Here is a 12,731-nt window from a genome sequence, read left to right as displayed (position 1 = left end):
GCAAGCAGCTTATACAAATTCACAAAATAACATCAAAATCTTTCAGTAGGTAACAGGCCCAAGTTATTCACAATAAAGACGTAGCAGCCTAATGGAAATGGAACTGATGAATAATAAAACTACAGAAAAAAAGTTAAATAATGAGTGTCAGAGAACATTGACAAGTAGCCTACATAAAGTGGCTTAACAATAAACTGCAAATTTGAAGTAGCCTTGTTACAAAATAAATGTTTTGCCTATCAGTCAATGTGATCCCTGGCCCTGCTTCCCCTTACTTAGCTCCGAGATGTGGGGATGGCAATTGGTCACTTTGAGTTGGACGCATGCTTCCGAATGGCCCGTTGTCAGACGACTTCGGGAGGGGCAAAGTACATTCTTCAAGTGCGAAAATCTGTTCACACAGATATGTTGATCCGAACACTGACGATAAAGCCAGTGCGATATTGCGAAGACAGTTGAACTTTTCGGGTAAAGATGCCCAGCAGGGTTCATTGGCTTTAAACAGCAGAGCTCCTCTCTCACAGTCACATCACAATATCTTGCCATCACTGCCAAACGTGCCACATCATTCACATCTACGCTTTCGTCAAGCGCAATGCTAAATACCACTGCATCTTTTATGCCATCTGTTTGCTGCACGCTTACGTTTTCTGCCATTTCACCAATTCGTCGCTCAACAGTTCTGGCTGATACGGGCAAGTCTTTTATTCTTGATTTTATTGTCTCTTTATTTGGCAGCCCCTCAAAAAGACTATCCGAGCCGGAGAGGAAGGCCTCCTTAATGTATTCACCGTCTGTGAATGGCTTTCCATGTTTAGCTATGCAGTGAGAAATTGTATAGCTAGCTTCAGTGGCATTGTTTTTAGCTGAGGCAAAGACTTTTAAAGTGTGGGCTTGCTTCCCATATCCGCACACTGCGCGTGAGATTAGATTGGTCTGATTTTAAATATGATGACAGGCCTCTAAATGATAAGTGCACACTTTCTTAAACATTATTGGAGGTGTGAAAGATAAATTCATGAAGAAATGTACACATGGACGTAAAAAATCCAATTTACCATGGTTAAATGAAGCGCTATGGAGCCTTATGAGGAAAAGGGATCATGCACTTAAAACTGCCATAAAAAGTAAATTGGACAGTGATTATAGGATATTTAAAGGACTGAGGAATAAAGTAATAAGTATGCTCCGTAAATCTAAAACAAACTTTTTTTTATTGATCTTATTAACCAGGCAAGAGGTAATGGCCAACAAATATGGAAACACCTAAATACAATGTCAAGGAAAGTAACAAAAGGAAACCAGCCACTAGAGTTAAACATTAATGGAAATATTTCAAGAGATGACAGCGAAATTGCACTGGCTTTTAACACCTTTTTTAAGGAGTCTGTTGAACAATTAGCAACAACTTTTGGTCATAGGAATGTGCTCATCTCCCCACCTAACTATGAATACCCAGTTTTTAATCTCCAAGAAATAAATGAAGAAGAGAAACAAAATTTTAACTAATCTTAAAGGATCTAAGGCCCAAGATGTATATGGTTTTGATTCCTCCCTGTTGAAGAATAATGCACACGCACTTTGCAAACCCATTACACACCTGGTAAATATGTCCATTAATGAGTGTCTGTTTCCTGATGCTTGGAAAAAAGCTGTGATAATACCTATTTTCAAAGCTGGAGAGACTACTGACGTGGCAAATTATAGGCCCATAAGTATACTCCCTGTTATCTCCAAGGTAGTTGAGAGGGTTGTCGTACAACAACTCACCACCCATCTTAATTTGTGCCATGCTCCACTGCATGCAATGCAATTTGGGTTCAGAACAAATCACTCCACAGATACTGCTCTTTGCTAGTCTGGTTAACACCAGACCATATCACAAGTGAAATATGGTCTGGAATCCGCCTATTGAATTTCTCGTAGGGGAGGTGTGGTTTACGATTGTCAACGGCCGTTTATTGGACGTTGCGAATGTCTATCATTTGGCGTATACGTAGCCCATGGCCAATCATGGCAGTTGTACCCGGTGACGTAGTTAGAGCGACGAAGAGGCGAAGAAAGACTGTAATGCCAAACGCTGTTCTTTTTTTTAAAACAAACTTTCACTCTAAACTATTCAGAAGAGTGTCTAAAGCTTGATCGAAAGTTTGGTTCGTATCGCTCGCCGCCATGTTAAATGTGATCCGTAAACAGTCCCAAATAAACTACAAGCTTCCGTTTGTCGAGTAGTACGCGTCACCGTCTTTCCACCCCTCCCCACTCTCTGATTGGCTCCCTAACTCAGGCGAGCCTTTAGACCATAGTTTCCATGCTGTCTTTTCAGATCGGAACGATTGTGCAAAGCAGCATGGGATTTCCCAGGCTAGCTCTTTGCTACTTTGTGGAAGAATTGAAATCCAAGGTAGACAAGGGTGGAGTAGTTGGAGCAATTTTTCTGGATTTGAAGAAAGCCTTCGACACCGTAAACCACAATGTTTTAGTTTCTAAACTGTCCTCACATAACATCTCAGCTGACACGATTAAGTGGTTTACATCATACCTATCAAGAAGGAAGAATTGCACTAGAATAAATGACACACTCTCCACTGAAAATACCTGTTCAATAGGGGTGCCTCAGGGTTCAATCCTAGGCCCTCTGTCGTTCAGTATGTATATAAATGATCTTCCCTTAGTTTGCCCTGATGTTAACATCCAAATGTATGCTGATGACAGTGATATACGTCTATGCAAAAACAAATCAACAAGCGGCATACAAACTCAATGGAGCATTGAGCAAAATAGTTGACTGGCTAGATTACTCTTGTCTGACACTGAATACGTCAAAAACTGTTTGTATGTACTTCTCTTCACGTAAAAACACTACTCAAGAGCCGGACATATTTGTTAAAGGAGAAAAGCTCAATGTAGTAGACGATTTTAAATATTTAGGGGTCATTGTTGACTCTCATCTAACTTTTAAAAAAAAATATTAAAAAGGTTAATGGTCGAGTTAAAAGGAATCTCCTCAATTTTAAGGTAATAAGGAATCAGATGACTACAGAGGCAGTCAAACTTTATTTTCATTCTATGATTTTAATACACATTTCATATTGCTTGACCACCTGGTCTCAAGCAAATGCAACTGCCATGTCACTAATACACAAATCCTATAAACAGGCACTGAAAATTTTGGACAAAAAATCCAACACCTACCATCACTGTACTATCATACAGAAGTATGGTTTATTTAGTTTGGACAGTTTTATTTTCTTTTTAAATTGCTGTTTATTTTTTAAAATTATAAATGATCTTGCTCCACCTCCCCTTAAGCAATTTGTGAGTCTGTGCAGACCCACAAATAATACAAGGACTGCAAGAGCGTCATCTAGAGGGGACTGTATAAGTGTGTTTAGACATTCTACTTTTGGCCAAAGTGCTTTCTCAGTAAAAACATCAGGGCTATGGAATAGTATTCCTGTTAGTATCAGGCAAAGCACCACACTCATCTCATCTCATTATCTGTAGCTGCTTTATCCTGTTCTACAGGGTCGCAGGCAAGCTGGAGCCTATCCCAGCTGACTACGGGCGAAAGGCGGGGTACACCCTGGACAAGTCGCCAGGTCATCACAGGGCTGACACATAGACACAGACAACCATTCACACTCACATTCACACCTACGGTCAATTTAGAGTCACCAGTTAACCTAACCTGCATGTCTTTGGACTGTGGGGGAAACCGGAGCACCCGGAGGAAACCCACACGGAGCACCACACTCAGTACTTTTAAATTAGGTCTTAAGAAATGGCTAAAAGCAGGGCAGCATTGTGGACATTTTTAGTCACTGATCTTGTGTTTTTGTGTTTATTTTATTATATATTATGTTTTTTGTTTCCTTTAGTTTATTTTAACTATGTACTTGTCACTGCAATATACAGTAGGCCTATATCTGCACATAGTCCCACCTATAACATGTTTTGTTGTCATTTTTTTTTTTTTAACATCAATTCCTGTCCAGGGACTACAGATGAAAATTAGCCTTGTGGCTATAATCTGGCTCAGTTGTATGCTGTGCATTGTCCCTGTCAAATAAACAAAGGGAAAGGAAAAAAAAAAAAAAAAGAGTGATTCGTCCCTATCTGCCTGATCTTTAAAAGTCTTTTCGTGCTTTGCCTCGAAATGACGTTTAACACTGGATGTTCGACACACAACACTTTCAAAACACAACGTGCACACAGCACAGTCCCTCTGAGAAACGAACCCATATTCTTTGGTCCATGAGGAGAGGAAAGCCCGAACTGTCGGCTTCTTTGCCATCTTAGCGCAACTGCTGCATCAAGTGGGCCTGTCTCATGAGAAATATGGGGAGGGGGCAGTGTTGCCAGATTGGATGGTTTTAAGTGCATTTTGGCGGGTTTTGAACATATTTTGGGCTGGAAACCGTCAGCAGTATCTGGCAACACTGGGAGGGGGGGCGCTATATTGTTGTGTAGTCATGCTAAAAGAGCAGGCTCGCCATGCAAAAGCCAATGACAGTTCAAGATGACGTTTGAACATTTTTAATGTGTTGAATAATTAGGTTTGTGTATCATCGTCAGTGTGCCGCTGGAAATTCCTCGGTGTGCCAGTTGTGGCACGCGTGCCTAGGGTTGCCGATCCCTGATCTATACTGTTATCAAGTTCCCAGTTATTCAGTTTCCTAGTTACTCATTCTGTTCACTTTTTCACTATGTGGCAGCATAAGATTTCCTTTGTTTTCGAACACAGTGGTGCTTTGTTGCCTCGGACAGAGTGCTGCTTTTTCTGCATTGACCCCTCCTTCAGAACATACTGTGTAGAGACGTTCCACTGGGCATAAAGCAAGGAGCAAATACATCAGTAAATATATCAGACTGTATCAAAACTATATACAAAATATTGCACGACAAAGGAAGTATAGTGTGCTGTCTTTGGGAACTTTGTTTAAAATGACGTACATGTACTGAATCTCTCTCGCTCTCTCTCTCTGTGTATGTGTGTGTATGCTGTAGGGAAGTTTTACTGTAAGCCGCATTACTGTTACCGGTTGTCTGGGCAGGCTCAGAGGAAGAGACCTGCTCCTCCTGCTGCTCCTCTCCAGCCGAAGGTAAAGATCAATACTGTTTTGAGATGTTTGTTTCCACACATGAATGCATTATAATATATTCCTGATATTTGTGCTTTATTATTTTACCCGGTTCTTCTTTTGGTCTTTGGGTCATATTTGTGACCACACCCCAAAAGTGTTCCAATTTCTCCAATTTTTCCATTACACTCTTTTTGTGATGTCATGCAGCAAGCTCAACAGCTTCAGTCTGTCAAATTTGATATACGCATTATTAGCTGATGACCGCGAGGTAACTGGAAACCCTTTGCTACAGAGCTTGTGAGCTAGCCAGCTAACTTGGCTTGTGTTGATGCTAAACAAAATGGTTTTGACCTGATTGGATAAATAATGCTGAGAATGACTGACTATATAAATCAGGAATCTGATCCTGCAACTCTGTGTGTCTGCGTATAACCAATATTCGCTGGTTTACCAGCAGTTAAATTGTTCGGGATGGCAGGAGAACTGATTATATGTCCAGACCAATTTTAGTGAGAGGCCCAGGAATGGAACAGGGCCGAGGAATGAATAATGATGTTTGACATCAATTCATTTAATCACACAGCAACTTTTCAACAGTATGCAAATGAGCGTAGCAGCTACGTTGTGTTTAACCAAGCATGCAATGGCTTCGTGAAGAGGAAGACTTTGAATCAGACTTCATGCTAAAACTATAATGAATTTCCTGTTTGCACGGTTGTACTTTGTGACTATGTAGGACACTGTTATAGAAGCAAGTTATTTGTTAGCTGATTTAGCCATAAGGCCGATGAGCTGTTGCCATCCATCATCCACAATTCAGTTAAATCGTATCTCCTCCGTCAGTTCGTCCGTTCCAATTGTTTTGTTTGAAAAAACTCCTCACTCTGCACGCAACTTGGTCGTTGTTTTTGTCAAATTTTTTTTTTGCTAGCGAGTTAGTAATTATGCCAAATTAACATATTTTCCAGGCCTCTCACTAGAATTTTATCTCCTGTCTGGTTTCTCACCCGATTTCAGTTCTGCAGTGGGTTTCACAAAAGCCTCTTGTAGGGCCGTCGGAATGAAAATTCTTCGTATATTCCCGGATATTCGAAGTGCATTCTAAAAATTCTGACTGTATTCTGACTGCATTCCAAACATTCGGGCCCATTCTTGTGGCCGGCCCAAATGTTTTGCTCATGCTCAAAACATTTGAGGTGCGTTCGAAGAGGAGGAATATCGAACGGCATTCTAACTGCATTCTGACTGCATTCTGACTGCATTCTAAATATTCTTACGGCATTCCAACAGCATTCGAAACATTCTGATTGCGTTCGAGGGAAAAATCGAAATGGCAAGCCGCTTCAAATCCTGCCACAATGTCCCAAATGAGCCGGAATGCCGTTGGAATGAAAATTCTTTGTATATTCCGGGATATTTGAAGTACATTCTAAGTATTCAAGCTGCATTCTCTTTGAATTCTTCGACGTTCGAAACATATTCGGTGGCTATTCCAGGAGCGTTCTGACTGCATTTGAGGTGAATTCGTACAGCATTCGAGGCACCTTCCGACCAGACTTCGGGTGGTATTCGGGCAGCAATCGAACCGCACTCGTACGGCATTCGAAGTGCATGCTTAATATTCTTACTGCATTCTAACAGCATCCTAGGTATTCCTACTGTGTTCCAACTACATTTGAACTGCATTCGAAAGCTAATACACCCGGAATGTGCAAGAATCATTCGAGGCGGGTTCGAAGCACATTCTAAGTATTCGAACGGCATGCTTACAAAGCTGTAAGAATGTTGGTCGGTTTGAAATTCCCGCATGAATTTTGAAAATTTTTTCATTCCGGCTGGTTCTGCTTGATTCCTGCTAATTCCGAATAAGTGTGACGGGGGCCTTAATGCTAAGAGCGTCTTAACAAGGAGAGAAAGTGTTCATTGTGCTGCTCGCTCTACCATTTAATGATGATCTTTGTGCTGCAATGCTTTTGGGAAACTCACCCCTGATCGATGTTTTGGGTAGATCTTGCCTCGAAGAACAAAACTTGGTCAGTTGTTTTGTTGCTTTTCCTGTTTTGCTAACAAACTGCTAATTAGGTCACCTTAAGTTTTTGGAATTTTCCTTAGAATTGTATCTCCTCTCGCAGTTCTCACCTGATTTCGGTTCTGATCAATGTTTTGGGTCGATCTTCCCTCGGGGAACAAAAGTTGGTTGTTTGTTGATTTTCTTGTTGTCAATTTGTTTACTTTTGTTTATTTTCCGTTAAATCGTGTCTCCTCCCTCAGTTCTCAATGGATTTCAGTTCTGATTGTTTTATTTGAAAGAACTAAACCTTTTGTACAAAACTTGGTCATTGTATTGTCCATTTTTTTTTTTTTTTTGCTAACAAATTAGTAATTGGGTCAATTTAACACATATTTTCTTCTGACTAGAATTGTATCTCCTCTCTCATTTATCATGTGAATTCAGTTCTGATTGATGTTTTGGGTTGATCTTCCCTTGTGGAACAAAATTTAGTCCTTTGTTGATTTTCCTGTTGTAACCAATTTGTCGTGGAGGTCGGCGCGCTCTCACATTGTCACAGTTCAGTTCTGCTTGATGTTGTGGTCGTCATGATTGCTTTGATGGCAGGCCAGATGAGCTGCTGCACCCTTGACATTCTGGTAATCACGCTATCTGTTATCACCCAGATGAGGATGGGTTCCCTTTTGAGTCTGGTTCCTGTCAAGGTTTCTTCCTCATGTCGTCTGAGGGAGTTTTTCCTTGCCATCGTCATCACAGGCTTGTTCATCAGGGATAAATTAGAGGCAAGGCAAGTTTATTTATAAAGCACATTTCATACACAGTGGCAGCTCAATGTGCTTTACAGAAGTAAAGACAAAACAGTGAACAAAAAAACAAAATTACATAAAATAAAAGGGGAAGAAGAGAGTGAAAAATAAAAATGAGAATTAAGCAATAATAGAAATAAAATAATAAAATGAAGTAAAAGTTCAGTAAAAAAAAAGCAGCAGAATAAAATGAAGTAAAAATTAAGTAAAGTTTAGAGCATGCAAAGACTGTAAAAGTTAAGTAAAGTTTAAAACATGTAAAGATGATGACATTTATCAGTTAGCAGAAAGCATCTGAGAACAGCTTGGTCTTTAGTCTAGATTTGAAGCTGCCAACAACAGGAGCATTTTTAATGTCCTCTGGCAGTTGGTTCCATAGCTGTACTGCATAGTAGCTAAAAGCTGCTTCACCACACTTTGTTTTAACAACAGGTTTTACCAGTAAATGTTGCTGCTGCGATCTGGTAGATCTGATTGGGTTAGGCCGCTGCAACATATCAGAGAGGTAATTGGGCCCTGTACCATTTAGAGATTTGTACACCAGCAGCAATGCTTTAAAGTCAATTATGTAGCTTACTGGAAGCCAGTGAAGGGACCTTAGAATTGGAGTAATGTGCTCTGTTCTTTTTGTTCGTGTGAGAACCCTCGCCGCTGCATTTTGAACCAGCTGAAGTCGTTTGATGGTCTTTTTTGGCAGGCCTGTGAAAAGGCCATTGCAGTAATCAACCCTACTAGAGATGAAGGCATGTATAAGTTTTTCCAGATCATTTTTTGACACAAGTCCTCTTAATTTGGAAATGTTTTTTAGGTGATAAAATGCCGATTTAGTGATTGCTTTCATGTGACTGTCAAAGTTTAGCTCGCTGTCAATGAAAACACCAAGATTTTTAACCATATCTTTTGTTTTAATCCCCTTTGTGTCAAGAATAGTGGTAATCCTGAGTCTTTCATCTTTTTTCCCCAAATAGAATTACTTCTGTCTCATCTGTGTTCAGCTGAAGAAAATTTAGTGACATCCAGTTGTTGATTTGGTCGATACACTGGTAGAGACATTCAAAGGGGGCATAATCATTAGGTGATAGAGCAAAGTAAATTTGGGTGTCATCTTCATAGCAGTGATACAAAATTGAGTTGTTCTTGATAATTTGTCCAAGTGGGAGCATATAAAGGTTGAATAGTAATGGTCCAAGGATCGACCCCTGGGGGACACTACAGGTCAAGGACATTGATGTTGAGATACAATTTCCCATGGTAACAAAGAAGCTTCTATCTTTTAAGTATGATTTTAACCAATTGATAACTTTACCAGTCAACCCAACCCAGTGTTCAAGTCGATATAGCAGTATGTTGTGATCAACAGTATCAAAAGCTGCACTGAGGTCCAGTAACACCAGGACCGATGTTTTGCCTGCATCAGTATTAAGACGTATGTCATTTATAACTTTAATCAGCGCTGTTTCAGTGCTGTGATTGGCACGAAATCCTGACTGAAAGTTATCAAAACAGCTGTTTGATATCAAGAAGGCAGTTAATTGATTGAAGACAATTTTTTCAGGGATTTTCCCGATGAATGGTAGATTTGATATTGGCCTGTAGTTGTTCAATACTGAAGCATCCAGGTTATTCTTTTTTAGGTAGGGGCTTTACAACGGCTTTTTTCAGGGACACAGGAAAAATGCCAGTCTCTAGGGATGTATTTATGATCTGAAGCACAGCTATAATTATGAGGTGAAGAACAGACTTAAAGTTGGTGGGCAAAATATCTAATTCAGATGTTGAGGGACTGAGATTTTGTACAGTTTTTTCAAGAGTCTCGTAATCAATCAAATTCTGACATTGTGTTGAAATTGTCTGTCTGTCTCACTGGTGATTGCAGCTTTTCGGTTATTTGCAACTGAGATATATTGTGAGCAATATTCTGCCGTATTTTATCAATTTTACCTTTGAAGAAGGATGCAAACTCATTGCATTTATTAACTGAGAGAAATTCAGGTGCTAATTGTGGTGGGGGATTAGTTAGCTTCTCTACTGTTGAAAATAGCACACGGGCATTGTTCATATTCCTGTTGATGATGTTGGAGAAGAAAGACCATCGTGCTTTACCAATTTCATAATTATATTTACAAAGCATCTCTTTATGAATTTGATAATGGATGTAAAGTTTAGATTTGCGCCATTTTCTTTCAGTCTTCCTACATTCTCTCTTTAGCAGTTTAACAGCTGAATATTGCTTCCATGGTGCTTTCTGCTTGTCATTGACTCTTTTTTTGATTTTGAATGGAGCAATATCATCCATAATTTGGGTCATATTTGAATTAAAAATTTCCAGTAAATCGTCTACAGAGTCTGACATTTTAGTTGAGATCCGTGAGAGAGCTTGCTCAAAGAGAACATGTATTGTCGTTTATGACTCTCCTACCCATAGTCGTTGAGCTGTTCTGAATGTGAGGGGACATAGAAACATCAGAGAAAACACAGAAATGATCAGATAAGGCCAGGTCAACAACAGTAGTAGAAACAGTAAGACCCTTTGCGATAACAAGGTCAACGGTATGGCCACGAGAGTGGGTCGGCCCCTGTACATGTTGTACTAGGTTGAAGTTGTCAATAAGTGCAAGTAGTTCTCTGGCATAAGTGTTTTCAGGATTATCTACATGCAAGTTAAAATCCCCAGATATAATAAGACAGTCAAACTCTAAGCAAATGACTGACAACAGTTCACCAAACTCTTCCAGAAAAACTTTGGTTGAATGTCTCGGAGGCCTGTAAATAGTTAATAACAATATGTTAGGAGAGCATGTAACAAGTACACATAAATGTTCAAAGGATGTAAAATCACCAAGTGAGGACTGTTTACATTGAAAAGAGGCTTTGAATATATTTGCGATCCCTCCAGCTTTCCCATGTCGGGTAGCACTCATGAAATTAAAATTTGGAGGAGCTGCTTCAATAAGGGTGGTAGCACTCTTTGCTTGATCCAGCCATGTTTCAGTTAGAAGCAAAAAATCAAGATTGTGTTTACAAATAAGATCATTAATTAAAAATGACTTGTTTGAAAGTGATCTAACGTTCAAAAGAGCTAGCTTTACAGAAAGTCTAGTAGTAATATCCGCTTGGGCACTCTGATATTGTTTTGAAACAGGAAGGAGACTAGACTGGTTTACCCCCTGGGTTAAATATGCTCTATGTTTTCTATTTCTTATCAACACAGGAATAGAGAATGGCATAGGCATACTGGGTCCCAGCTTGTTTTCAAAACTACACCCAATGCAGGGACCCACAGCACATCATACAGGACTCTCTGTATATTCCATGAGGTTGGGAGGGGGAAGGAATGGAGATGTCATGTATTTTTTAGATGGTGAAAAAGATTGGTAGCCAGCTGAAAGTCCTGGGTGAACACAGTTCAGTCTGTTGGTTGGTTTTCGATGAACTGAGTACACTGCTTGTCGTGAATGATTTGGGATAGAAAAAGAGAGTGCAGCCATTGGCAACAATCTCTGCATGCAGGGGGGAGACGGGGATGGTACAATGAAATCAGAAGAGCGGGACTGAGATTGGGACTTTGGTGAGGTCTTTGTGAATGTCTCCGTGGTGACTGTCTCCATGATACTTGCATGGAGTCGAGATGTGGATGATGCAGCCTTGGCATGATTGTCTTTGGTCAGGTCCTCAATCTGGATGAACAATGCAGATATCTGTGGCTGCCCATTGTTAACAACATGCTCACATTCTCCATGTGATTGTTGATACCCTTGGCAGTCTGTCCCAGATGATCCTTGGCAGTCTGCCCCAAATGGCTGTGTCCCCTTGTTGAAGCATCTCTGCTGTGCTTGCATGAGTAGTTGTTTTGGCTTTGCAGAGGTTTTGTTGATATCTGTGACTGGGTCAGTCTGTGAGCACTTATCAACAGTCCTGCCCAATGTCGGCTGAGAAAAGAATGCATGCTGAAGAGAGAGGCTGTAATGATCAGCCAAAACTTTGGTCCCAGTCCGGCTGAGTTCAGTGCTATTTGGCTTGAAGAATTCTCTGCGATTCCAGAAAAGGTTAAAATTGTCTATGAAGTTCATACCAAATGAAAAACAAGTTTTTCCAAGCCAGGTGTTAAGACTGAAGAGTCTAGTAAATACAAAACTTCCCCTTGCAGGGAGTGGGCCACTAATAAAAGATTGTATTCCAGTCTTCTAGAGGTCAGAAAAAAGTTTTCTGAAATCATCTTGGACAAACAGCTGTTCTCTGAAAACATCATTTGCTCCCACATGCACAACAATACGTTTGATAGCTTTATACTCGGACATGAGTTTCAAAATGCTGTCTTTGGTGTCAGAGATGGATGCATTTGGAAGGCAGCAAATAATCATCCGATGTCCTTTTAAATGTCTTACAGTGGAATCACCAAGAACAAGGGTTGTGGGATCAGGTGGTGTTACGAGCTGCTTTTTGCCTCTTCCCACAGCTCTTCGGTTGTGGTGCGATCTCTTTCTATGATGTGCTTGCCCGCCTGAAAATTCCGCTTCCACATCCCTGAGGCATTCAAATTTGTTCTGAAGCCTTATGGGCTGTGGATTTTCCATAGGACTGTAAATCCTATTGTAGTTTATAGACCTGGCTCTATTTCTAATAGCATGGCTATGGAGCATGGGTTGCATAGTATCAGAACGAACTGGTGTTGAGGTAATTACTCTTCTGTTTTTATTTTTGGGCCTGCCACCCATGGTGTGCCAGTTTTCTGTACATTTTGCTCTGTTAGATCGATGTATTCATCCACTCGATCTGCAATGCCATCGGCCTGTCGGGGTGTAATCTCTGCATTCTCAGCCACCGTTT

At 40.4% G+C, this 12,731-nt stretch overlaps 1 protein-coding gene across 17 annotated transcripts in view; it reads left to right on the top strand.

Annotated features, from left to right (window-relative positions):
• mical3a (microtubule associated monooxygenase, calponin and LIM domain containing 3a) overlaps positions 1-12,731 on the top strand; it is a 307,065-nt gene that overhangs the window by 224,028 nt on the left and 70,306 nt on the right. For all 17 annotated transcript variants that reach the window (XM_060923703.1, XM_060923715.1, XM_060923719.1 and 14 more), the window contains one exon: positions 5,011-5,105. In XM_060923703.1, the coding sequence (XP_060779686.1) occupies positions 5,011-5,105 (95 nt within the window). The remainder of the gene's footprint in view (positions 1-5,010; positions 5,106-12,731) is intronic.

Source organism: Neoarius graeffei, chromosome 6, assembly GCF_027579695.1.
Source record: "Neoarius graeffei isolate fNeoGra1 chromosome 6, fNeoGra1.pri, whole genome shotgun sequence".
NCBI classification, from domain to species: Eukaryota; Metazoa; Chordata; class Actinopteri; order Siluriformes; family Ariidae; genus Neoarius; species Neoarius graeffei.
The sequence above is the reverse complement of the archived record's forward strand: the minus strand, read 5'-3'. Positions and strand labels throughout refer to the sequence as shown.